Below are 27,500 nucleotides of genomic sequence, written 5' to 3'. Positions count from 1 at the left end.
AGAGAGAGAGAGAGAGATATGGAGAGGAGGGTGAGCGAGCAAGAGAGAAAGAAAAGGAGGGAGGGCCAACAGAGAGAGGTGAGAGAGAGAGAGAGAGAGAGAGAGAGAGAGAGAGAGAGAGAGAGAGAGAGAGAGAGAGAGAGAGAGAGTAGGCTAGAGAAAACGCATAAGGAGCCACTACATTTCTGGGAACATAAAATAAAAGATGGAGTGTAGCCTACCTTCTCCTGGAAAGGTAAGTAATGAGGTTATGACTGGACAGAGAGAGAGAGATGGAGAGAGAGAGAGAGACAGAGAGAGAAAATAAGAGAGAAAGAGAGAGGGCACAGAGCGGAGGGGAATAGGTGATGTGTACCAGACTTGGTTTTCCACACTGAAAGGATGTACAGATCAGGGTTGAATATATATAATTTGAAAGAAAATGGACAGAAAAGATGAAAAGAAAGTCTTGCTGTGACTGACAATGAGAATATATATATAATTGGTGGTGTGTGGTGTGGTGTGTTAGGGCTGTGTGTGTGTGTGTGTGTGTGTGGTGTGTTAGGGCTGTGTGTGTATGTGTGGAGCAGCTGTGTGTTTCTCTACGGTTGTGGTTAGAATATACCGTAAGACTTAATCCTGCCTTGGCTTCAGAACTGAACAGTGATGCTGAGGATGATTACTATGGTGATGTTTCTGCTGCTGATAAAAACGACAGATCTGTACAATGTATCCAGAATCAATTTGCTCTATTATCTATTATCCTCCATCTCCTCTTGTCTCTCTCCATCTCCTCTCTTTTATGCCCTGTGCAACATGTTAATGTATTCTTCGCTCTCCTCCCTGTCACCTCTTGTTCCCCTCTTTCTCCAACCAAACCTCTCCTTTTTCTTCTGCTCATTGATTGGATTCTATACATTTGATTGCACTTTCCTTGGACAAAAGCAGGAGAATCTGCTCTACAGTTTCATAATATTAACCTGCTGTAATTTTAAAGATACAACTGAACAGTCATAGGCCTATTGTAGCACGAGAACCACTTATATAGTAGAATAAACCAAGGCTATACTTCTTACAGGGAAATATTGTATTTTTCTGCCAAAAGGCTTTGAGTTATTTCAAGCACGGTGTAATTTATGCACCACGCAAACTGAATAATTAACTGAATTTAAAGGATAATATAACAAGCCCATTTTGTTGCACATGGAGGTCTTGTCAATAAAATACTTTATGGATTTCTTGGTAAGGCTAGTCTGACTGAACCGTAAAGACCTGCTGAATTCGGTAACGGAGCTGAACAGAGAGAAGACCATCAGCTTCGCGCGCTCGAAGCTCCCCGCGCGCACCACCATCACACACGCATGCAGAGCATCAGCGCGAGCATGGATCACAGCACCGGCTCTGGCAACACCTGGCGCCCTTTACTCAACGTTTACAAATATATAATGACATTATAGCCTATAGAGCCACATGACTTTATGGCGAGGTTAGTTAATATGCGTAACCATATACGCGCAATAGCCATTTTTTTTTAACAGATGTGCCTTTCGAGTTTCAGTGATCTGACAACTTATATTGTAACAGCGGGTTAAGTTCAGGGTTAAGTTATAGACTACAGTATACTTCTGTAATAAGGCACAGACACTGACCTCTCGAACAAAGTCACGCAGGGAGCTAGGGAAACGGAGCGCAACGCTTATTATAATAGGTAGTGACTCTTTCCCTCACACACACTCTCACACAGAGAGAGAGCGACACACTGGGATGGAGATGGAGATGTAACAGCGCTGCGAAGGCGGTTTCCACGGCGATGAAACATTTTGGAGGCAGTTTTTAACCGTTGTAAACAGAAGAGAGTGAGAGAGACAGATAACGCGATCGACTCGACAAGCCTAGGCGGTAGGATCAAAAAGGTAGGATCATTCTATATGCTACAGGCTGTATAAAAACATTCAAATGGATTTTAAATGGTTAATTTTAAGATAAGTTATATCGGAACACAACAGGTTTATAAGAGGACCAGCCAGGTAACCCTTGATACAGGTCAGTATTCAACGTCCATTGATGTCTGAGGATCTCGGGAGATGTTGTAGAAATTGGCCACTAGGGGCAACAGGGAGCACTGTTATCTTCAGTTAAGTTTTCGGTGCAGATGGGCGTAAGTGTCTGCCTCTTGTGCCCATCAGAGTTAATGCCTAACCTTAACCCCAATCTTAAGTGTCTGCCTCTGGTGCCCATCAGAGTTAATGCCTAACCTTAACCCCAATCTTAAGTGTCTGCCTCTGGTGCCCATCAGAGTTAATGCCTAACCTTAACCCCAATCTTAAGTGTCTGCCTCTTGTGCCCATCAGAGTTAATGCCTAACCTTAACCCCAATCTTAAGTGTCTGCCTCTGGTGCCCATCAGAGTTAATGCCTAACCTTAACCCCAATCTTAAGTGTCTGCCTCTGGTGCCCATCAGAGTTAATGCCTAACCTTAACCCCAATCTTAAGTGTCTGCCTCTGGTGCCCATCAGAGTTAATGCCTAACCTTAACCCCAATCTTAAGTGTCTACCTCTACTGCCCATCAGAGTTAATACCTAACCTTAACCCCAATCTTAAGTGTCTGCCTCTGGTGCCCATCAGAGTTAATGCCTAACCTTAACCCCAATCTTAAGTGTCTGCCTCTGGTGCCATTCAGAGTTAATACCTAACCTTAACCCCAAACTTAAGTGTCTACCTCTTGTGCCCATCAGAGTTAATACCTAACCTTAACCCCAAACTTAAGTGTCTGCCTCTGGTGCCCATCAGAGTTAAGAAGGCCCAACAAGAATAGTAAACAAACAAAAATTTGACAAATTTTGTTAGTCCCCACAAGGTCAAATGCTATTTCTGGGGGTTTAGGGTTAAGGTTAGAATTTGTGTTATTAGCTTTAGGGTTAGGGTTAGCTTTAGGGTTAAGGTTTTGGGTTTAAGGTTAGGGTTAGGGTAAAGTTTAGGGTAATGGTTAGGGAAAATGGGATTTTAAATAGGACTTGTGTATCCCCACAAGATTAGTTATACAAGACTGTGTGTGTGCATGTTTTATGTTATACTACTCAGGCCATAGGATCTAAAGTTTTTTTGTATGTGTGTGTGTGAACACACACATGCAGTATGGGCACTTAGTTGTCTACTCAAACGCAACGTATGGTACAGCACAGCATCTCAAGCACAATAACATAAACAAAATATTACATCATCAGAACTCATTTCAGCACACAAACACAACAGGGCATAGAGAGCATAGAGGGCAGATGTCAACCAGTTTTACTGGGGATTAATGTCTTTTAAAAACACATGCACACGCAAACACACAGGATTATGACAGAGCAAACAGGGCCATATTGAGATTAGAAGGAGATTCTCTGTGCCTAAACATTACAGGACATCAGATTAAAGACAGAGAGTGAGAGAGAGAGATGGAGAGATAATGCATGGCTTTCCATGTGGAAAACATTACACATTGACAATGGAGAGAATGTCCAGGGGCTCCACTGGGGGATATACTAGGGGCTCTACTAGGGGCTCTACTAGGGGCTCCACTAGGGGCTCCACTAGGTGCTCTACTAGGCTCTGATATGGGCTCTACTAGGGTCTCTACTTGTCTCTACTAGGGGAACTACTAGGGTCTCCATTAGGGGCTCTACTAGGCTCTACTAGGGGCTCCACTAGGTGCTCTACTAGGCTCTACTTGGGGCTCTACTAGGGGCTCTACTAGGCTCTACTAGGGGCTCTACTACTAGGGGCTCTACTAGGAGCTCTGCTAGGGGCTCCACTAGGGGCTCTACTAGGGGCTCTACTAGGGTCTCCACTAGGGGCTCTACTAGGGGCTCTACTAGGGTCTCTACTAGTCTGTACTAGGGGCTCTACTAGTCTCTACTAGGGGCTCTACTAAGGGCTCTACTACTAGAGGCTGTACTAGGGGCTCTACTAAGGGCTCTACTACTAGAGGCTGTACTAGGGGCTCTACTAGGGGCTCTATTAGGAGCTCTACTCGGGGCTCTACTAGGGGCTCTACTAGGGGCACTACTAGGCTCTACTTGGGGCTCTACTAGGGGCTCTACTAGGCTCTACTAGGGGCTCTACTAGGCTCTACTAGAGGCTCTACTAGGGGCTCTACTGGGGGCTCTACTAGGCTCTACTAGGGGCTCTACTAGTCTCTACTAGGGGCTCTACTAGGGGCTCCACTAGGTGCTCTACTAGGCTCTACTTGGGGCTCTACTAGGGGCTCTACTAGGCTCTACTAGGGGCTCTACTGGGGGCTCTACTAGGCTCGACTAGGGTCTCTACTAGAGGCTATAATAGGGGCTCTACTAGGCACTTCTAGGCTCTACTAGGGGCTCTACTAGGCTCTACTAGAGGCTGTACTAGGGGCTGTACTAGGGGCTCTACTAGGGGCTCTACTGGGGGCTCTACTGGGGGCTCAACTAGGGGCTCTACTAGGGGCTGTACTAGGGGCTCTACTTGGGTCTATACTAGGGGCTCTACTAGGGGCTCTACTTGGGGCTCTACTTGGGGTTCTACTTAGGCTCTACTAGGGGCTCTACTTGGGGCTGTACTTGGGGCTGTACTTGGGGCTCTACTAGGGGCTCTACTTGGGGCTCTACTAGGGGCTCTACTAGGGGCTCTACTTGAGGCTCTACTAGGGGCTCTACTAGGGCTCTACTAGGGGCTCTACTAGGGGCTCTACTTGGGGCTCTACTAGGGGCTCTACTTGGGGTTCTACTAGGGGCTCTACTAGGGGCTCTCCTGCGGGCTCTACTAGGCTATACTAGGGGCTCTACTGGGCTCTACTAGGGGCTCTAATAGGCTCTACTAGGGGCTCTACTAGGTTCTACTTGGGGCTCTACTAGGTGCTCTACGAGGCTGTACTAGGCTTATTTGATTTCAGATCATTTATTTAACTGTGACTTCAATATCAATTCAAAATAAAACATATATAACAATTAAAAATTAACAATAACATCATCCCTACACCATTCAATATTGTTTTACCTCTGTGAATTTCTAACTCGGTGTGTTATTATTTTACACGTTTGCTGATCATTTTGTATAAAAACAAAACCAACAAACCATTGTATAGGGCCCCAACCTCTAGGAGGCATTCTGAGTTGACATAGATCCTATTCAAAATAAAGATACTAGAGGAATGCATTACACAAGTGAGGGGAATTTCATGATCCATCTGAGTGCACACACACACAAACACGCAGCCCTATTTTTTGGAGCAGCACAACAGATCCACACTGCTGCAGTAGGAGGCACAGAGAAAAGTTCAGGGACTGAATTTATTTCAACAGAATACAAACTGTAACCTTTACTGCCTCCCCATATCCGCTCTGAATGTTTATGTGTGTATCTCTGATGATGTCTGAATGTGAGCCTTGGGAGGAGTAAGTGAGGTGTGTGGGCCTTGGGAGGGGTGAGAGAGAGGTGTGGGCCTTGGGAGGGGTGAGTGAGGTGTGTGGGCCTTGGGAGGGGTGAGTGAGGTGTGTGGGCCTTGGGAGGGGTGAGTGAGGTGTGTGGGCCTTGGGAGGGGTGAGTGAGGTGTGTGGGCCTTGGGAGGGGTGAGTGAGGTGTGTGGGCCTTGGGAGGGGTAAGTGAGGTGTGTGGGCCTTGGGAGGGGTGAGTGAGGTGTGTGGGCCTTGGGAGGGGTGAGTGAGGTGTGTGGGCCTTGGGAGGGGTGAGTGAGGTGTGTGGGCCTTGGGAGGTGTGAGTGAGGTGTGTGGGCCTTGGGAGGGGTGAGTGAGGTGTGTGGGCCTTGGGAGGTGTGAGTGAGATGTGTGGGCCTTGGGAGGGCTAAGTGAAGTGTGTGTGTGTGTGTGTGTGCGTGTGCGTGTGTGTGTGAAGATATGTGTGTGTATGAGCAGTGAGGTGTCCAGGACTTAAATTGCCTGTTTATTCCCAGTCTCTGCATCATTCAGAGATAGTGAGAGAGAGAAAGAGAGAAAGGGAGAGAGAGAGAAAGAGAGAAAGGGAGAGAGAGAGAAAGAGAGAGAAATTATGTGGGGTTAGGATGTAAATTATTTGAGCTGCGATAACACTGCATTAAATTTAATAGGCTGCCATCATGCTAGCTACGTGTGTGACAGTGAGATGGAGGTGTGTGTGTATACAGTGTGTGTATGTGTGTGTGTGTGTGGGTGTGTGTGTGTATACATTGAGTATTGTGTATTGTGTGTATGTGTTTGTGCATACAGTATGTGGGTGAGAATCTGACTGGAATAATTATTCTGATGATGATGATCCTCCAGATCAGAATTGGCAACCGATTTATGCAAAACATATTCACTGTGTTTTTATCTGTGTGTGTGTGTGTGATACAGGAGTTTGGTGGCACCTTAATTGGGGAGGACGTGCTCGTCGTAATACATCAGACATTGACTCCCTTCCAACCATTATAATGAGCCGTCCTCCCCTCAGCATGCCTCCACTGGTGTGTGACTGTGTGCGCGTGCGTGTACAGTACAGTATGTGCGTGTGTGTTGTGTTGCCTGTGTGTAAGTTCAAAACTCTATTAGGGCTTAAGTTAACAAGTAGTGTAGATAGTGTTTGTTTACCTGATATTTCATAGGAAAATGCAACAACGGTACTTCCTTCAAATAATTCAACACTTCCAAGAATTCCATTACTACCTGGTACCAAAAGAATACACAATGGAGCTTGCTGTAATTAAGGAAACACCAACATAAAGCATCTTAATAGGGCGTTGGACCTCCACGAGCCAGAACAACTTCAATGCACCTTGGCATAGATTCTACAAGTGTCTGGAACTCTAGTGGAGGGATGCAACACCATTGTCCTACGAGGAATTACCATTATTTGGTGTTTTGTTGGTGTTGGAAAACGCTGTTTCAGGCATCGTTCCAGAATCTCCCATAAGTGTTCAAGTAGGTTGAGGTCAATCAAGTACATAAACCATGGATTGCTAATGCTAGGTTTTGGTCAATGAGAGGCTTTGAAGCCACCGGCCGCCATATGGCACTCCTCAGAAAAGCAGTCCTGCAGAGGAATGAATGGAATTCTACAGTATTTAATTTAAATGTTACAAGGACGAAATACATGTATTTAAGTATTTTGTTGTTGTGGTGGGGTCAGTAACATTAGTACTTTCAAAAAATGATACATTAAGGAAAATGTTTTAATATTTTATATAGTTTGTTGTGTATGTTTAGCTCACATAAAGGTATGCAGTAAGGTGTTTGTAATATAATAAATGTGGCAAAAACAAATGTAGACATTTATAAATGCATTTATATACAGTACCAGTCAAAAGTCTGGACGCACCTACTCAATCCAGGGTTTTTACATTGTAGAAAAATAGTGAAGACATCAGAACTATTTAATAACACATATGGAATCATGTAGTAACCAAAAAAGTGTTAAACAAATCAAAATATATTTTATATTTGAGAATCTTCAAAGTAGCCACCCTTTGCCTTGATGACAGCTTTGCTTACTCTTGGCATTCTCTCAACTAGCTTCATGAGGTAGTCAACTGGAATGCATTTTAATGAACAGGTATTTTATTTCCTTCTTAATGCATTTGAGCCAATCAGTTTTGTTGTGACAATGTAATGAACACGAAGGGAGACAGAGATCTGGTTTCAAATGCAGGGCGCAGCAGGTTTCTATTGCAAAGGACCACAGGAGGAGGCAGGGTCCAGGGGCAGGCAGAAGGTCATACACAGGAGGAGGCAGGGTCCAGGGGCAGGCAGAAGGTCATACACAGGAGGAGGCAGGGTCCAGGGGCAGGCAGAAGGTCATACACAGGAGGAGGCAGGGTCCAGGGGCAGGCAGAAGGTCATACACAGGAGGAGGCAGGGTCCAGGGGCAGGCAGAAGGTCATACACAGGAGGAGGCAGGGTCCAGGGGCAGGCAGAAGGTCATACACAGGAGGAGGCAGGGTCCAGGGGCAGGCAGAAGGTCATACACAGGAGGAGGCAGGGTCCAGGGGCAGGCAGAAGGTCATACACAGAAGGAGGCAGGGTCCAGGGGCAGGCAGAAGGTCATACACAGGAGGAGGCAGGGTCCAGGGGCAGGCAGAAGGTCATACACAGGAGGAGGCAGGGTCCAGGGGCAGGCAGAAGGTCATACACAGGAGGAGGCAGGGTCCAGGGGCAGGCAGAAGGTCATACACAGGAGGAGGCAGGGTCCAGGGGCAGGCAGAAGGTCATACACAGGAGGAGGCAGGGTCCAGGGGCAGGCAGAAGGTCATACACAGGAGGAGGCAGGGTCCAGGGGCAGGCAGAAGGTCATACACAGGAGGAGGCAGGGTCCAGGGGCAGGCAGAAGGTCATACACAGAAGGAGGCAGGGTCCAGGGGCAGGCAGAAGGTCATACACAGGAGGAGGCAGGGTCCAGGGGCAGGCAGAAGGTCATACACAGGAGGAGGCAGGGTCCAGGGGCAGGCAGAAGGTCATACACAGAAGGAGGCAGGGTCCAGGGGCAGGCAGAAGGTCATACACAGGAGGAGGCAGGGTCCAGGGGCAGGCAGAAGGTCATACACAGGAGGAGGCAGGGTCCAGGGGCAGGCAGAAGGTCATACACAGGAGGAGGCAGGGTCCAGGGGCAGGCAGAAGGTCATACACAGGAGGAGGCAGGGTCCAGGGGCAGGCAGAAGGTCATACACAGGAGGAGGCAGGGTCCAGGGGCAGGCAGAAGGTCATACACAGGAGGAGGCAGGTTCCAGGGGCAGGCAGAAGGTCATACACAGGAGGAGGCAGGGTCCAGGGGCAGGCAGAAGGTCATACACAGAAGGAGGCAGGGTCCAGGGGCAGGCAGAAGGTCATACACAGGAGGAGGCAGGGTCCAGGGGCAGGCAGAAGGTCATACACAGAAGGAGGCAGGGTCCAGGGGCAGGCAGAAGGTCATACACAGGAGGAGGCAGGGTCCAGGGGCAGGCAGAAGGTCATACACAGGAGGAGGCAGGGTCCAGGGGCAGGCAGAAGGTCATACACAGGAGGAGGCAGGGTCCAGGGGCAGGCAGAAGGTCATACACAGGAGGAGGCAGGGTCCAGGGGCAGGCAGAAGGTCATACACAGGAGGAGGCAGGGTCCAGGGGCAGGCAGAAGGTCATACACAGGAGGAGGCAGGGTCCAGGGGCAGGCAGAAGGTCATACACAGGGGGTCCAAAAGAGCAACTGTAAAGGCAGGGAAATAGTCTGGGAGATCAGCCAATAGGTTGATAACAGGAAATCCGATAGGCTAAAGTACAGGCAGGCTAAAGTACAGGCAGCCAATAGGTTGATAACAGGAAATCCGATAGGCTAAAGTACAGGCAGGCTAAAGTACAGGCACGGAATAGGCAAATGGTGTCGTTAGTGAGGCAGGCAAAAACTATCATACATGGGAGGAGTAAATGACTGTAACGGCATTCTTCCTCCTCTTCTGAGGAGGAGTAGCGAGAAGGATCGGAGGACCAATGCGCAGCGTGGTAGGTGTCCATAACGTTTATTTTAAGATATAAACTGAACACTATGAAATACAAAACAATAAACGTGAACATGAACGAAAACCGAAACAGTACCGTGTGGCAACAAACACACACACGGAAACAAACACCCACAACTCAAAAGTGAAACCCAGGCTACCTAAGTATGAATCTCAATCAGAGACAACTAACGACACCTGCCTCTGATTGAGAACCATACTAGACTGAACTCAAAACCCCAACATAGAAAAACACACATAGACTGCCCACCCCAACTCACGCCCTGACCATACTAAATAAAGACAAAACAAAGGAAATAAACGTCAGAACGTGACAATCACGGGAAAAACAGAAGACGTGTGTCACAAAACAAACAATACCTCACAGTGATGGGGTGCAAATAACTGAACTAAATAGTGTGTGATAATGACATACAGGTGTGTGAACAGGTCATTAGAATTCAGGTGATTGGGATCTGGAGAGTGAGCTGCGTTCAGGGGATCTAGGTGTTTGAGAGTGTGAGCCGGGAAGTGGGATTTACGTATTTGAGGGTGTGAAGCAGACGTTACAGACAAGGTAGGGGTGGTATAGAGAAGATAGCCCTATTTGGTAAAAGACCAAGTCCATATTATGGCAAGAATAGCTCAAATAAGCAAAGAGAAATGACAGTCCATCATAACTTTAAGACATGAAGGTCAGTCAATCCGGAAAATTTTAAGAACTTTTAAAGTTTCTTCAAGTGCAGTCGCAAAAACCATCAAGCGCTATGATGAAACTGGCTCTCATGAGGACCGCCACAGGAAAGGAAGACCCATAATTACCTCTGCTTCAGAGGTTAAAAGTTCATTTGAATTACCAGCCTCAAAAATTGCAGCCCAAATAAATGCTTCACAGAGTTCAAGTAACAGACACATTTCAACATCAACTGTTCAGTGGAGACTGTGTGAATCAGGCCTTCATGGTCAAATTTCTGCCAAGAAACCACTACTAAAGGACACCAATAAGAAGGAGAGACTTGCTTGTGCAAAGAAACACGAGCAATGGACATTAGACCGATGGAAATCTGTCCAAATTTGCGATATTTGGTTCCAACCGCCATGTCTTTGTGGATGCAGCGTAGGTGAACGGATGATCTCCGCATGTATGGTTCCCACCATGAAGCTTAGAGGAGGAGGTGTGATGATGCTTTGCTGATGAAACTGTCAACCAGCATTCTGCATCTTTATGCCATCCCATCTGGTTTGTGCTTAGTGGGACTATCATTTGTTTTTCAACAGGACAATGACCCAACACATCTCCAATCTGTGTAAGGGGTATTTGACCAAGAAGGAGAGTGATGGAGTGCTGCATCAGATGACCTGGCCTCCACAATCACTGACCTCAACCCAATTGAGATGGTTTGGGATGAGTTGGACCGCAGAGTGAAGGAAAAGCAGAAAACAAGTGCTCAGCATATGTGGGAACTCCTTCAATACTGTTGAAAAAGCATTCCAGGTTGAGAGAATGCCAAGAGTGTGGAAAACTGTCGTTAAGGCAAAGGGTGTCTACCTTGAAGAATCTAAAATATATTTTGATTTGTTTAACACCTTTTAGCTTACTATATGATTTCATATGTGCTATTTCATAGTTTTGATGTCTTCACTATTATTCTACAATGTAGAAAATAGTAAAAATAAAGAAAAACCATTGAATGAGTATGTGTGTCCAAACTTTTGACTGGTACTGTAGCTATGGTAGCCAAAATAATGGCCTGCCCAGCATTTTTTATTCATGACCTTGAGCGTGATGGGATAAGTGGAAGCACCTGCTTTCAATATACTTTGTATCCCTCATTTACACAAGTGTTTCCATTATTTTGGCAGTTACCTGTAGGCCTAGTTATTAAGTAATTCTGTTTTTTTTTCAATGATCTTATAGCCTAGTATTTAAGTCAGATATCAGATAAATAGCTTTTAGCAAAATAAAATGTTAATCTAGGCGATTATATTATATTATATGCAGTGCATTTGGAAAGTATTCAGACCCCTTGACTTTTTCCACATTTTGTTACGTTACAGTCTTATTCTAAATTGATTAAATCGTTTTTTCCCCTCACCAGTCTACACACAATACCCCATAATGACATAGCAAAAACAGGTTTTAATTTTTGCACATTTATTAAAAATAAAAACTGAAATATCACATTGATAGAAGTGTTCAGACCCTTTACTCAGTACTTTGTTGAAGCACCTTTGGCAGCGATTACAGTTCAATCTTGGTTTCATCAGACCAGAGAATCTTGTTTCTCATGGTCTGAGAGTCCATGACAACCCCAAGTGGGCTGTCAAGTGCCTTTTACTGAGGAGTGGCATCTATCTGGCCACTATAAAGGCCAGATTGGTGGAGTGCTGCAGAGATGGTTGTCCTTCTGGAAGGTTCTCCCATCTCCACAGAGGAACTCTGGGGCTCTGTCAGAGTGACCATCGTGTTCTTGGTCACCTCTCTGACCAAGCCCTTCTCCCTGGATTGCTCAGTTTGGTTCCAAACTTCTTCCATTTAAGATTGATGGAGGCCACTGTGTTCTTGGGTATCTTCAATGCTGCAGAAATGTTTTGGTGCCCTTCCCCAGATCTACCAACAATTTCTTCGACCTCATCCCTTGGTTTTTTCTCTGAAATGCACTCTAACCTGTGGGACCTTATATAGTCAGGTGTGTGCCTTTCCAAATCATGTCCAATAAAATTTAATTTACCACATGTGGATTCCAATCAAGTTGTACCTGAGGTCAATTTCGAGTCTCATAGCAAAGGGTCTGAATACTTATGTAAATTAGCTATTTGTTTTTTATTTTTTATAAATTTGCTAAAATTTCTATAAAACAGTTTTCACTTTGTCATTAGGGAGTATTTTATGTAGATTGATGAAAACATGATTTTATTTAATCCATTTTAGAAAAGGGCTGTAATGTAACAAAATGTGGGAAAAGGGGAGGGGTCTGAATACTTTCCGAATGCACTGTACATCAGTGTAAAGGACTAAATGTATGTTGAGAGCCTTTGGAACTGAAAGATGTAATAGTACACACTCCTAGTGGCTTTTCATCCATTTCACTGTACAGGCTAACTCTATGGTTCAACTCCTCCAGGGCAAACAATATAACTCTCTATCTCCCCCCTCTCTATGTCTCTCCCTCTCTCATGTAATGTACTGGACTCCGACTCTCCCCTGTCAGGCTGAGTACTGTCACACTCACAGCGCTCATATTTAAAAGGAGAGGAGTGATCTAGGGAGGGGATGGAGGAAGGGAGTAGCATAGCAGTAGTGCAGAAAACCACCTAAATGACCCAAAGCTTTGATGGTTGGCAGGCATCAATGGATGAAAGGGAGAGGAGGGAGAGACTGGATTTACCAGAAGAGGAAGATGGGCATCTCTAGAGATGGAGCAGGAATCTCTAGGGAGGGAGCAGCCTCATGGACAGACTGGCCATAGGGCAATTCTGGCAAATGCCAGATGACCTGGTCCAGTTGTAGCCTAGTGGTCCAGTCTAAATCAATATAAGAAATTATAGTTTTTTTGTGCAGAATTACAGTTTTTCAACTTCGAGGGGAGAAAAATGCTTTACATTTTTTTTTATGCTGGGCCGATTTCTGGTCTTAGTCCATCCCAGTGCAGCAGACACCCACCAAAATAACCCTATATGGCGAAGAAAGAGTGTGGATACTCGAAGAAGGAGAGGAGGAAGAGACTGGATTTACCCAAATGGGGGAGAGAACCGAGATCTCTAGGAACGGCAATGGAGAGATGAAGGGAGGGAGATGGAGGAGAAGAAGGAGAGGGAGAGTGTTTAATACAAGATGAGAAAGAGATGGTAGGAAGAGAGGGATAAGAGGAGAGTAGTGAGGGGACAGCTCAGCCTTGATGGCTCGCATCAATGGAGAAGTAGAGGGAGAGGAAGGAACGTGTGGGTCTACTCTCTACAGGGAGTGAATTGCTTTAGAGAGTAAAATAGGTTTGTTGTCCCATTGCATATGGTGATGGTCATTATCATTGAGTAAAGGACTGCTGTTAGAGCTGATCACACCCTTCACCTGGAAGAAGGCTAATACAGGAGGTGTATATTCATGAGTGAGGAGTGTGTGTGAGAAAAAGAGAGAGAGAAAGAGAGGGAGGAAAAAAGAGAAAGAAAGAAAGAGAGAAAGAAAGAGAGGGAGGAAAAGAGAGAGAAAGAGAGAGAGAGAGAAAGAGAGGGAGGAAACGAGAGAGAGAGAGAAAGAGACAGAGAAAGAGAGAGGGTCAGAGAGGGAGGAAAAGGTGATACTAAGAAAATACAGTATGGTGCCTTTTCTCCCCTTCTCTTCTCCTCTTCTCTCCTTACCTCCTTTCCTTCTCTATGTATTTTAGCCCAACTCCCTCCCTATCTCGCTCTGTCAGGTTGCCTGTATCTCTTGCTCTCGCTCTCTAAATGGATTCTCTAAATGGCTGCTGTGTGTCACTGTTTTAAAAAGCTAGTCACATCCCTCTCTCTCGCTTTTACACCCTCTTATTCTCTTTAGCTCTCTCCTGGTTTTCCTCTTCCCTTTCTCTTTTCATCCATCTCTCTCCCTCCATCCCTCTCTGTATGAATGGACACCCTTGGCTGATCTCTCCGGTCATGGCCTTTGCAGTCTGTCAGGCCTCACTGTGTCTGTGTGTGTAATGTCATACAGTCAGGTCAGAGCAGTCAGTGAAACACAGTGAGCAATGTGAACTGTTCAATTCTGTATTACATCACCAGATATTGTGTAGTTGTGACACTCATACGTGAAGTGGTAGGGTGGTTATACAGCACAGTCATTCAGGGAGAGGTTCAATCTGCATAGCAAACCATGCTCTGTGGTATTACACTCCCCGTCACATTTACCACCCACTTCTATTTACTATAAAACACGGCTGTGTTCCTGTAAACACACACGCACACACACACATTCCCGTCAGTGGACGTGGATTCAGGCTTTAGTGAGTTTAAACCTTGCTCAGGCTGACAGTCATTTCTGCCTCCAAATTACATTCCAATGGGTTCATAAATCTGCCCCCTCCCTCCCTCCCCACTCTGGCATTCCCTCACTCTCTCTGTCTACTCTATCTCCCTCATTCCCCCATCACCCACTCTTCCTCAGTCTTTCCAGCTCTCCCTCAGTAAATTAGAAATAGGAAGGAAGTGTGTGTGTGTGTGTGTGTGTGTGTGTGTGTGTGTGTGTGTGTGTGTGTGTGTGTGTGTGTGTGTGTGTGTGTGTGTGTGTGTGTGTGTGTGTGTGTGTGTGTGTGTGGTTGGGGGGAGTGTGTGTGGTGGTGGGGGGGTTACGTGAGTTGTTGGTTAAACAGTTTCAACACACACACACACTAGTAGAGAAGAGACACACAGACAAACAATTTTAAAAAATGCTCACCTCAGCACATGTACATCATTTGCATTCTTCTACACACCACACACACTGGTTATAATGAATGTTTGTTGCACAGCACACATTGGCGCTCTAATCAAACCTATTGAGAATGTTTTTCTACTCATTGGTGGTAGATAGAAGTGTTCTCTGGAGAATCCTCAATATTGGGCCCAATATTACCAGAACGCACACCAGAGTACCATATATATCCTATAGTGCTGCTCTGTGAGTGTTCTGGTAATATAGTGGGCCATAAAATATTACCAAAACACACCTAGTCCATCTGTGTTACTGCTGTAGAAAACCCAGTCCATCTGTGTTACTGCTGTAGAAGACCCAGTCGTCCATCTGTGTTACTGCTGTAGAAGACCCAGTCCATCTGTGTTACTGCTGTAGCAGACCTAGTCCATCTGTGTTACTGCTGTAGAAGACCCAGTTCATCTGTGTTACTGCTGTAGAAGACCCAGTCCATCTGTGTTACTGCTTCAGAAGACCCAGTCCATCTGTGTTACTGCTGTAGAAGACCCAGTCCATCTGTGTTACTGCTGTAGCAGACCTAGTCGATCTGTGTTACTGCTGTAGAAGACCCAGTCCATCTGTGTTACTGCTGTAGAAGACCCAGTCCATCTGTGTTACTGCTTCAGAAGACCCAGTCCATCTGTGTTACTGCTGTAGAAGACCCAGTCCATCTGTGTTACTGCTGTAGAAGACCCAGTCCATCTGTGTTAATGCTGTAGAAGACCCAGTCCATCTGTGTTACTGCTGTAGAAGACCCAGTCCATCTGTGTTACTGCTGTAGAAGACCCAGTCCATCTGTGTTACTGCTGTAGATGACCCAGTCCATCTGTGTTACTGCTGTAGAAGACCCAGTCCATCTGTGTTACTGCTGTAGAAGACCCAGTCCATCTGTGTTACTGCTGTAGAAGACCCAGTCCATCTGTGTTACTGCTGTAGATGACCCAGTCCATCTGTGTTACTGCTGTAGAAGACCCAGTCCATCTGTGTTACTGCTGTAGAAGACCCAGTCCATCTGTGTTACTGCTGTAGAAGACCCAGTCCATCTGTGTTACTGCTTCAGAAGACCCAGTCCATCTGTGTTACTGCTGTAGAAGACCCAGTCCATCTGTGTTACTGCTGTAGAAGACCCAGTCCATCTGTGTTACTGCTGTAGAAGACCAGGGTCCATCTGTGTTACTGCTGTAGAAGACCCAGTCCATCTGTGTTAATGCTGTAGAAGACCCAGTCCATCTGTGTTACTGCTGTAGAAGACCCAGTCCATCTGTGTTACTGCTATAGAAGACCCAGTTCATCTGTGTTACTGCTTCAGAAGACCCAGTCCATATGTGTTACTGCTGTAGAAGACCCAGTCCATCTGTGTTACTGCTGTAGAAGACCCAGTCCATCTGTGTTAATAGTGTAGAAGACCCAGTCCATCTGTGTTACTGCTGTAGAAGACCAGGGTCCATCTGTGTTACTGCTGTAGAAGACCCAGTCCATCTGTGTTACTGCTGTAGAAGACCCAGTCCATCTGTGTTACTGCTATAGAAGACCCAGTCCATCTCCAGTAGTGCAGTGTAATTGCTGTTCTAAGTGTTATTGTGGTCAGAACATTAGAGCTGTCAGCCAATGAGACACAGAGGAACCATTCTATTTTCTATTCTATTCTATTCCACAGCTACCACTACAGTGTTAGCTAGCCAGGGCTGAAAATAGGCTGTGTCAGCATGGGTAGTGAGGAGCACAGAAACACAACCATCTCTCCTCACCACACTACAGTACACTACACTACAGTGCATTACACCTCACCACACCACAGTACACTACACTACAGTAAACTACACTACAGTACGCTACACACACAGACTACCTCACCACACATACACAATAGCTCTACACGTGTACACACAGGGTCTGGACTCTGTAACATTCCCTTTCTAGACCTTTCAGTCTAGTGTGTTTCAATTCTGGTCCTTGGGGTGTGCAGGATTTTGTTCCAGACCATTACTAACATAACTGATTCAACAAATTGAAGTCTTGTTGTGTAGTTGAATAACTCTATTGGATGTGTTAACACTGAGTTGGAATGAAAGCCTGCAGTCCCTGTGGATCCTCATTTCTAGGGCTGAAGAACAGTGCTTTACTCCTAGACGCTTAACCTTGCCAAACATAACTGTCGAGTTACTGAAGCTGGAGTGTCTATCCTTTGAAGATTAACTTGAGCATGGTTAGACTTGAGCATTCATATTAAGCAAACACATTATTATGGTTCTTCTGGAACCTTCTCTGCTGTTATACAGTTGACTCATAGATAAAGTAGTGAATGGTTGTGTCCCAAATGGCACCCTATTCCCTACATACTGTAGGACACTACTTTTGACCAGAGCCTTGGGGTGCCATTTGGGACATGTGTGTGTGTGTGTGTGTGTGTGTGTGTGTGTGTGTGTCCTAGCTAACTGCCGCCTCTGTTCTCCCCACAGGGGGGCACTACGTCAGACTAGTCAGGCTGTGCCGCTGGGGCAAGTACCACTGAGACAAAGGGAGGACATCGCTCCTTCCACCAACAAGCTGAAGAACTGAGGCTGACAAACCCACAGACAACACACAAACATTCTCACACGACACACACACACGTAAAAATGATCTCACACACATGTGGCCCACAGCAGAAATTGAGCAGTTCACACTTGCCAATTATCAAGCAATATCAACTTTAGACACTAATCCCCGAAAATTTGAGGAGAGAAAAAGTGTCTGGGTGGATAGCGAGCAGTGTCACTATAGGCTTTAAAAAGAGATTATTCATTATAATCCTCAAAGTGAAGGATAACAAGTGGCCCAGACTCCTGTGACCTCCCATCCCACCACCACCTCCTTGTCCTCCTCCTCCTCCACCACCTGCTCCTCCTCCACCTCCTCCTCCTCCTCCACCTCCTCCACAGTCTCTAACCTCTTCTAATCTCTGAGGTGTGTAACGTTCTCTATTCCCCCCAGCTGGTTCAATCTATACAGACACACACAGACTGACTGGATGACCATCTGGACATATGTAAATCAACATGAAGACAACATAAACCAACCAGCAGAGAGGCCTTGAAGACTGACTCTCCTGTATACTGACTGAGTTGCCAGATGCTACCCTGGATGGGGCTGGAGGCTGTAGGCTGTTAGGCTAGCTAGGCCATGCTGCTCCCTGTGCCTTCCTCCTCTCCCATGCTGCTTCACTGGAAACCTATAGGCTGCAAACATCATCATCGTCATCTTCATCGCTCACCAATGCCACAGGAAGTACGGTGGCTCAGAGGGAACTGACTGAACCTCTGAACTACTACGGACAGAGTGGACCGGAACTGTCATCACACACACACGTACGCGCGCGCACACACACGAACAGCCCCTTCAGCTGTGGAACAGACAGAAGAAGACAGAAGGCAAAGAGAGACTCAGCACTGAGAGGGTAAGTTAAACAGGTTTCTCAAACATCATCTTTAGAGATTTGAGGTTCAACATGTTGCTCTGAAATATCTTAAAACATAACCTGCCATATAATTTCTCTATATTCTACTGAGAAATACAGATCGTTTGTGTCATTTCAAAAAATGTTTTGAAATGCTTAGAGCGATGCCTCAGAGAAAACTGCAGTGAGTGAGGTAGTAAGAATAGGATCCAAATTAAACGACAGAAATGAAAACAAACTCACTAGGGAGGAGAGGAGAGGGCGATTGGAGGAGGAGAGAGCTGGGATCTGATTGATCCAATCTGATTGATCCAATCTAAGTGTGAAGGAATGGAGTGAGTGAATAAAGAAACAAAAGGCTGAGGAGCTGTACAGATGAAATAGATTATCCAAGGAGAGAGGCAGAGATGGAGAGAGAGGGGTGGAGAGAGATGGAGAGTGAGAGAGAGGGGGGGTGGAGAGAGAGGTATGGCAGAAATAACTACATGGACAGTTATGTACACAAACACAAGAGTGAGGAAGTGTTGATATGAAAGATGGAGTGAAGGTAGAGAGATGAGCTCAGGAAGAGAGATGGCTCAAATAGAGAGATGAGCTCAGGAAGAGAGATGCTCAGATAGAAAGATGAGCTCAGGAAGAGAGATGCTCAGATAGAGAGATGAGCTCAGGAAGAGAGATGGCTCAAATAGAGAGATGAGCTCAGGAAGAAAGATGCTGAGATAGAGAGATGAGCTCAGGAAGAGAGATGGCTCAAATAGAGAGATGAGCTCAGGAAGAGAGATGCTCAGATAGAGAGATGCTCAGATAGAGATATGAGCTCAGGAAGAGAGATGCTCAAATAGAGAGATGGGCTCAGGAAGAGAGATGCTCAGATAGAGAGATGAGCTCAGGAAGAAAGAAGGCTCAGGAAAAAGAGAAGGAAGAACGAAAAATGTAAAATCATTGAGAGGAAATGTGTAAAGGCGAGTCTGGCGCTGAGACACACACCTTATCCAAAAGGTATGACCATGAAAGGAAGAAGGCGGGTGTCGCAGAAAGGTACATGCTATTTGATATTCATAGTGGGGACACGCCCCCCCAAAAAATATCCTCCACCTTGACACTCTCCCTTATGTTCTTCTCTCTCACTCACTCTCTCACTCGCTCACTCTTTCTATCTGTCCCTGTTGGGTGAACACTGGCATAGGCAGTCCTTAGAAGTTATCTGTTTTGGGCTAAAAATAGATCCACTCTGAAACACATCAAGATCCAGTCTTTATTCAGGATAGAACTTTATCCATCATTATCATAATCCAGCCAAAATTCCTCCACAAGGCCCTGAGACGGGACGTCCATATGAAGACATCACCAGACACACAGCAGCAGTACATCTTTGTTAATGATGGTCCTTTTAAAACCAATTGACTCAATGCTGACTCTTTATCTCACAACCCATTGCCAGAGTCAGCGTCATCTCCTTCTCTCAGTCTGTCCATCTCTTGTTTGCTTTGCATGTATTTTGACTGGAGCCGAGGGGCAATTTTGCATGTTGTCCTGAGAGTGAGAACACACACACACACACACACACAATTTAACAAAAGGAAAATCTTGCCTGCAGAGCATTTGTTTGTCAAATGTACTGTCAAATCATGTCAAGCATTTCAGAGGATGGGAGAACACATGTCCAAGTCTGAAACCCCTAGAATATACTGCACTGTATACAATAATGTATAATCACATTTCTTGGTGTCATATAAATAGTATACTCTAAAACGCCACTGACATTCCTTTTTGTTTATCTGAATTGTAAATTGATGGTGCTCTCAAAGATTCAACACCAACAGACAAGCAGAGAAATGTAAACCGAGGAATGTATAAATGTAAAAAATATATGTTTTTAATGGATATGTAAAATACAAACTTCTAAATGTATTTTGAATTCAGAAGATCTTCACTGAATAATGTATACCACATTTGGAGAACAATAACCGCAGACACACAGACACACAGAGAGACAGCATGCATAATACAGTACATGTCAGTTTGTGGTGAGTGAATGTTTGTGGTTTTTCCAAATCCCAAGTCACAGTTACGTTGCCTCCCAGACTTCAATAACGAGACTGTATTCGAATCAATTGTGGATTTATTCAAATGTATCCGGGGGGGGGGGTAGTTTCTGACTGGGGTTACCAACAGTGCATTTAGAGAAAGATGTTTTACAGAATATCAACATCACCGGTATTACCTAGTCTAATCTGACCCCCCCCCCCCCAATGTTTCTCTCTCATCATTAGAATTTAATTCTTCAAAGTCTAAACTGTTGTGTGTGGGAGGGGGGGGGGGGGGGGGGGGGGGGGGTTCTAATCTGACATATGGATTTTTCTTTTAGAAGGTCATACTATGGATCATTTAGCTATTTGACTTGGAATTTTAGGACCCCTTAAGGTATCAAAAAATATATGCAAAAATAATTATATCAAATATTGAGTTTGGCATTTACTACTATAGCTAAGAGAAACATATTGAATAACAACACATTCATAAATGGCAAAAAATGCTTGTCCTATATCTAGGAAATATAAGAAAGATCCGGATTTCCCCCCCACATATTTAGACCCTTTTTGGGTAGGCACAAAACTACTGGTACCAGACAAGTTCCGTGACACTTGTGGAGATCGTAAAGCAAAACGGATATCATCATCGTGTTCGTGAGTGTCTCCCCTTTCAATAGAGTGGTCATAATAGTTTGTCAAACCGTTCAGACCGATCGGGAAGTCTCATGGTCTGACAAACACTGCTCTAGCTCTGCCACCTTTCACCGCAGATAGGGAGTCTCATGGTCTGACAAACACTGCTCTAGCTCTGCCACCTTTCACCGCAGATGGGGAGTCTCATGGTCTGACAAACACTGCTCTAGCTCTGCCACCTTTCACCGCAGATGGGGAGTCTCATGGTCTGACAAACACTGCTCTAGCTCTGCCACCTTTCACCGCAGATGGGAGGTGTCATGGTCTGACAAACACTGCTCTAGCTCTGCCACCTTTCACCGCAGATGGGAGGTGTCATGGTCTGACAAACACTGCTCTAGCTCTGCCACCTTTCACCGCAGATGGGAAGTCTCATGGTCTGACAAACACTGCTCTAGCTCTGCCACCTTTCACCGCAGATGGGAAGTCTCATGGTCTGACAAACACTGCTCTAGCTCTGCCACCTTTCACCGCAGATGGGAAGTCTCATGGTCTGACAAACACTGCTCTAGCTCTGCCACCTTTCACCGCAGATGGGAGGTGCGATATCGGCGGATGCGGTAGATTGAGACACATGCAATGCAAAAAACAGATATCTCTTGCTTAAACTGACGGATTTTGATGGGAATTGTATTATCTTACTTAGATTGACACACCGGTGTGTCAATGGACTCTAAAATCCTTTCACTCATTTTATCTCTCCAGTTCTTCTCGTTAAACGTTCTCCAATCTCTTTGTGTTCCTCTCACACTCTTCACTTCCCCTCAATGTCGGTCCCTCACCCACTGTGTAGACCATGTATCTGATGTATGTCCTGTCATACTATTTCTGTCCTGAAAGCATCAGATACATGGGCTACATGTAGAGGGGCGTGGTTTCGCTCGGTCGGATGCTTTCTCCGGTGATATACAGTAGTTTAAGCAGAGGGGAAGAGGCGAAGTGAGAGGGCTCACTCTCACCAAAAGCTGTCCAGCATAAACCCAATGGGTTTCTATGGGAATAATAGGCAGACATAAGCTTGTTGCCTGCCTTCCCATCTTTGCGACAAAGACTCCAATTGTTAGGGTGGAGACATGAGCATCTCGTCATTATACAGATCTTTGGTTTCAACCTCTTGAAAATTGGAAAGGAAAGTTGGCAGGATTGCTCTAAAGTAAATTGATGTTTCGCCAAAAGTATATAATTACTCCTTTCTAAATGAAATCATTCAAAATACTCCACCAGGGAGCCTGACTTAGCCACAGAGGATCATTAGCTTCTATACATTTTTTTGCTGTGGATTGTTTCAAATCAGACGTGTGGGAAGCCTGTCATTTGGGTCCTGCACGTGGCTGATTGAGTTGCGTCTAAAATCTGTGTGAAAACGCAACAACCTGCTACAACTCAACTCCCCGCGAAGGGAAAGGGGTATGGACTGTAAGCGTAAGTAAGGATGACAAAAGGCAGAATGTGGTACCGTTTACAAGGACTTTATTCCTTTACACGGTAATATGGGGAAAAGGGTCTGGATGGAACTAAAGTAAATATCAAAGCCCCAGCTCCTATCTAACCTGCCTAACCACTACTTACCTAATTTAGCACCACCTGGTGCCCTAACCAAAATACAGGGGGTGGTCCACCCAGGTCTTACCGAGTGTGCCTAGACAGTGAATATACTACGGGCATATGTATGCCCGCGGGCCTCTTGCCTAAGCACTCCCTAGGTGCCTTCCCCTTCCCCCCTGGGAACAAATGACACAGAATATTAAGCAATCCACTTCACAATAAAACTGAGAAAAAACTAACTCAGGCCATTAAAGAAGCTCTGACAAAGCAACAAACACAGAACATACCAAAGCTGCTACCAACAACAACTAACATAGTACATACTAACGACCAACATGCTATACCCCTCAGCCATCAACCTCCTCTCTCAGCAATGATCTATATCACAATCAATCTCTCTGCTATCTCCTCCCAGCAATGATCTCTCTTCTGAACAGAACACTGGCTTTTATATAGCTTCAGAAGGAATGGGTAATTGGAGACAGCTGCGTCTTGACGAGGGGGCGGGGTCAGCTCTCCAATTAGCCATGGAGTCGACCAATCAGCTGCTTGAGGAGAATTCAGGAAACCGTCTCCTGAAACACACACTCAAATACACAAGCTATAACACAGAAACTGGGGAACGTAACATGTAGCAAACATTTCTAAAAAACTGTTTTTGCTTTGTCATTATGGGGTATTGTGCGTATATTGATGAGGGAAAAAAAACATTTAAACTATTTTAGAATAAGGCTGTAACGTAACGAAAGGGGTCTGAATACTTTCCGAATGTACTTTATTACACTTAGTTGATGGTGGAAGTTATAGGCCTACTGCTGCATTGGCCTATAGGCTATCTCTGAGTTCTATGCTCGCCAATGGACTACAGTGTATCAATGTGTCCATGTTGCAGGGGCTAGTGCTCTCGCCATAGTCAAATTTTAACTTTTAGATTTCTATCACTTTTATTTTTACGATTAACCACGTGACATCGATTTTGAGAAACAAAACACTTTATTATTGAAATTAAACTGTTCCGCAAAAATTTGCATATATAAATATTCATAACTGGCACGCAGATCGGTAGAAATGGTAGGATGAATTGTAAACTTCCCCAAACTTGAAGCTATGGTCTTTACTATTACACCAATTTAAAAAATGCATGTAAGTGCACAGATAGGAGGTCCAAAAATGGGCCCGCCTCTGTAAATCAAATGCCGGTCCAACAGATTCGTTCTGGCGCCGGGTCTGCCCATATTATCCTGACAGCTTCTGGCGCCGGGTCTGCCCATATTATCCTGACAGCTTTTGGCGCCGGGTCTGCCCATATTATCCTGACAGCTTCTGGCGCCGGGTCTGCCCATATTATCCTGACAGCTTCTGGCGCCGGGTCTGCCCATATTATCCTGACAGCTTCTGGTTGGTAGGAGTGACCCATATTATCCTGACAGCTTCTGGTTGGTAGGAGTGACCCATATTATCCTGACAGCTTCTGGTTGGTAGGAGTGACCCATATTATCCTGACAGCTTCTGGCGCCGGGTCTGCCCATATTATCCTGACAGCTTCTGGTTGGTAGGAGTGACCCATATTATCCTGACAGCTTCTGGTTGGTAGGAGTGACCCATATTATCCTGACAGCTTCTGGTTGGTAGGAGTGACCCATATTATCCTGACAGCTTCTGGCGCCGGGTCTGCCCATATTATCCTGACAGCTTCTGGTTGGTAGGAGTGACCCATATTATCCTGACAGCTTCTGGTTGGTAGGAGTGACCCATATTATCCTGACAGCTTCTGGTTGGTAGGAGTGACCCATATTATCCTGACAGCTTCTGGTTGGTAGGAGTAGCCCATATTATCCTGACAGCTTCTGGTTGGTAGGAGTGACCCATATTATCCTGACAGCTTCTGGTTGGTAGGAGTGACCCATATTATCCTGACAGCTTCTGGCGCCGGGTCTGCCCATATTATCCTGACAGCTTCTGGTTGGTAGGAGTGACCCATATTATCCTGACAGCTTCTGGTTGGTAGGAGTGACCCATATTATCCTGACAGCTTCTGGTTGGTAGGAGTGACCCATATTATCCTGACAGCTTCTGGTTGGTAGGAGTGACCCATATTATCCTGACAGCTTCTGGTTGGTAGGAGTGACCCATATTATCCTGACAGCTTCTGGTTGGTAGGAGTGACCCATATTATCCTGACAGCTTCACTTAAGTTGGGCCCAGGGACTATTCATACACTATCTCAAGCACCTTCTTTGTCCAAAAAACATCACATCAGTAAAACTTGAAGAAGAAAACACATTTACAAAACATAAGAATTTGAAGGACATTGGAATAGAAATTACCTGTAACTCTCATTCTTTCTCTTTCCTGAAGTACAAGGACTTTCGAAACTCATGAACTCTCTCTCTCCCTCTAACCCTCTCTCTCTCTCTCACACAGAGGCCGGGACTATGGCTGCCGAGAGTCTGGCAGAGCTCCGTGATTGGCTCTTCCTGCTCCTCCTGTGCCTGACTCTACTGGCTGAGATGCTGGAGTTGGCGGTGGCAGCAGTTGCCATGGAGGAGGGCGAGGAAGACTTCCTGTGCCCGTTGGTGTGCCGGTGTGACGAAGGCTTTGTCTACTGTAACGACCGGAGGCTGAGCATGATCCCTCCTCTACCGTTAACGGCTACTGTTCTCTACTTACAGAGCAACCGGTTGGCCAACTCCGGCCTGCCGCCATCGTTAGAGCGCAGCAGTAGCATCCGTGTGGTCTACCTTTACGCCAACCAACTAGACGAGTTTCCTATACACCTGCCGCCGTCGCTACGGGAACTACACCTGCAGGACAACAACATTCGGACGTTGCCGCGCACGGTGTTGGCCAGGTTACCGTTGCTAGAGAGGCTACACCTGGACGACAACTCCATCTCCACGGTGAGCATTCAGGAGCGGGCCTTCTCCGGCACGCCGCGGCTGAGGTTACTCTTCCTCTCCCGGAACCACCTGTCCAGCATCCCAGCCGGCCTCCCGGCTTCTTTAGAGGAGCTGAGGTTAGACGACAACCGCATCAACACCATCCCCACCCACGCCTTCCGGGGCCTGGCCTCACTGAGACGCCTGGTCCTGGACGGGAATCTCCTGGCCAACACCCGCATCGCCGATGACACCTTCTCCCGCCTGGCCAACCTCACGGAGCTGTCGCTGGTCCGCAATGCCCTGCAGGCCCCGCCCATCAACCTTCCCAGCACACACTTGCTAAGGCTGCACCTGCAGGACAACGGGCTGATCCACATGCCCCGGGGGACCCTGGACGGAATGAGGAGGCTGCAGAGGCTGGACCTGTCAGGTAACCAGCCGGGGGTGGAATTTGGAGGGGTGGGAGGTAGTAGGGGGAAACGCAATGGAACAGAGTTTCCATTGTCCCATAATTTCCATAGCTAAAATCCTAAGATTTTACATTGCTGAGTTTCTGCACTGTAGACTAAAAGGCAGCCTGTATATTGCAGAGTAACTGTAGTGAACTACTCCATTTCTATCCCTGCAGGGAACAACCTGACCACTCTGCCCCGGGGGCTGCTGAGGGACACGGACGGCCTAGAGCTGTTGCTGCTCTGGGGGAACCCCTGGTACTGTGGCTGCAACCTGCTCTGGCTCCACGCCTGGCTGTATGGCCGAGGGGCAGCAGTGACAGTACGGGGCTTGACCTGCCACGGGCCGGAGGTGGTTCGAGGCCAGGCCCTCAGGGACCTCTCTGGGCTCATGGACCAGTGTGAAGGCCCACCAGGAGGGGTGAACACTGTCTCTAGTACTACCACCACCTCCCCCCCCAGCCAGGGCTCTATGTTTACCCTCAGGGCCATGCGGCCAGGCCTGGTGATGCCACCGGGAGGAGGAGAGGCGGGGGGGCAGGCCTCACACAACGCTCTAGAACTCACGGTGAAGCCCCTGTCTGCGGACAGCGTGCAGGTGACGTGGCTGTGCCCACAGCCAGCGCCCTCCTTCCGGCTGTCGTGGCTGAGGCTGGGCAGCAGCGCCGCTCTGGGTTCCATCACAGAGACGCTGGTCCCCGGGGAGAGACAGCAGTACCTACTGACCCAGCTCACGCCACGATCACACTACCTCGTCTGCCTGCTCCCCCTGCGCTCCACCTCCTCCCACTCTGGAGGGTCACAGAGAGGACAGCAGCAGGAAAAGGACACAACAGACCAGACCCCCGTCTGCGCTCAGATAGAGACGGGGGAGGCTCTACGCCCTGAGGGGGGAAATGGGGGTGATGACTCGGACACAGAGATGGCAGTCCTCCCCCTGGCCGAGATCATTGGCGGAGCCACGGCCCTGGTCTCCCTCATACTCATCTTCGGCATCTTCTGCTGGTACAGCCAGCGCGCCGGGTATGTCTCCGGGGAAACAGACTCCTATGGGGTCCGAGGACAGCGCGGGGTCGGAATGGGGAAGCCATACGATGACTACGTGGAGTCGGGCACTAAGAAGGACACCTCCATCCTGGAGATCAGGAGCCCCGGCTTGGCTATGACGCCCATGATGACCCATCAGCCCCTGCAACCCAAAGGAGGGGAAGATGTGACCTACGTGCACACCATCTTCCCCTCATCGCACGGTAACGGCACCTACCGGAGCAACCAGAGTCACAACGGCATCATCACCCAACTGGGTCACACGGCGGGCTACGGGACCAACCGGGGTTACCGGGAACAAGGGATGATCCCGGATATAGACTACACCTACACGTGATGACATCATCTAAGACACACTTCTCCCACCCCCACCGTTTGGACGCTGTTCTAAGGATACGGTTCTAGCAGGCGGTTGGTTGGTTGGTTGGTCTTCTTGGTTCCAAAGTATCCTCTGTGCCTCCTCAGTTCTACTCTGAATCTTATTGGTCTGTTACTTAGCTGACTGGCTTGGGGTGCTGTGTCCCCAAAGGGCAACCAGACATACATGTTAGCTAGGT

At 46.8% G+C, this 27,500-nt stretch overlaps 1 protein-coding gene across 2 annotated transcripts in view; it reads left to right on the top strand.

The window, feature by feature from the left end:
* The first annotated feature begins 49 nt into the window (after nucleotides 1-49).
* The window catches only part of LOC110504640 (leucine-rich repeat transmembrane protein FLRT1), a 28,283-nt gene continuing 832 nt past the window's right edge, over nucleotides 50-27,500 (top strand). Inside the window, exons 1-4 of one of the 2 annotated variants that reach the window (XM_036970253.2) lie at nucleotides 50-235; nucleotides 17,315-18,291; nucleotides 24,987-25,874; nucleotides 26,073-27,500. The exon at nucleotides 26,073-27,500 is cut by the window's right edge and continues 832 nt beyond it. In XM_036970253.2, coding sequence (XP_036826148.2) covers nucleotides 24,998-25,874; nucleotides 26,073-27,280 — 2,085 coding nt within the window. In that variant the 5' untranslated portion in view covers nucleotides 50-235; nucleotides 17,315-18,291; nucleotides 24,987-24,997 and the 3' untranslated portion in view covers nucleotides 27,281-27,500. Of the gene's footprint in view, nucleotides 236-924; nucleotides 1,893-17,314; nucleotides 18,292-24,986; nucleotides 25,875-26,072 lie in introns of those variants that run through there. The other variant, XM_036970252.2, reaches the window with a different exon arrangement.

Source organism: Oncorhynchus mykiss, chromosome 25, assembly GCF_057628025.1.
Source record: "Oncorhynchus mykiss isolate SJ-2025 chromosome 25, ASM5762802v1, whole genome shotgun sequence".
Classification (NCBI taxonomy): domain Eukaryota; kingdom Metazoa; phylum Chordata; class Actinopteri; order Salmoniformes; family Salmonidae; genus Oncorhynchus; species Oncorhynchus mykiss.
The sequence above is the reverse complement of the archived record's forward strand: the minus strand, read 5'-3'. Positions and strand labels throughout refer to the sequence as shown.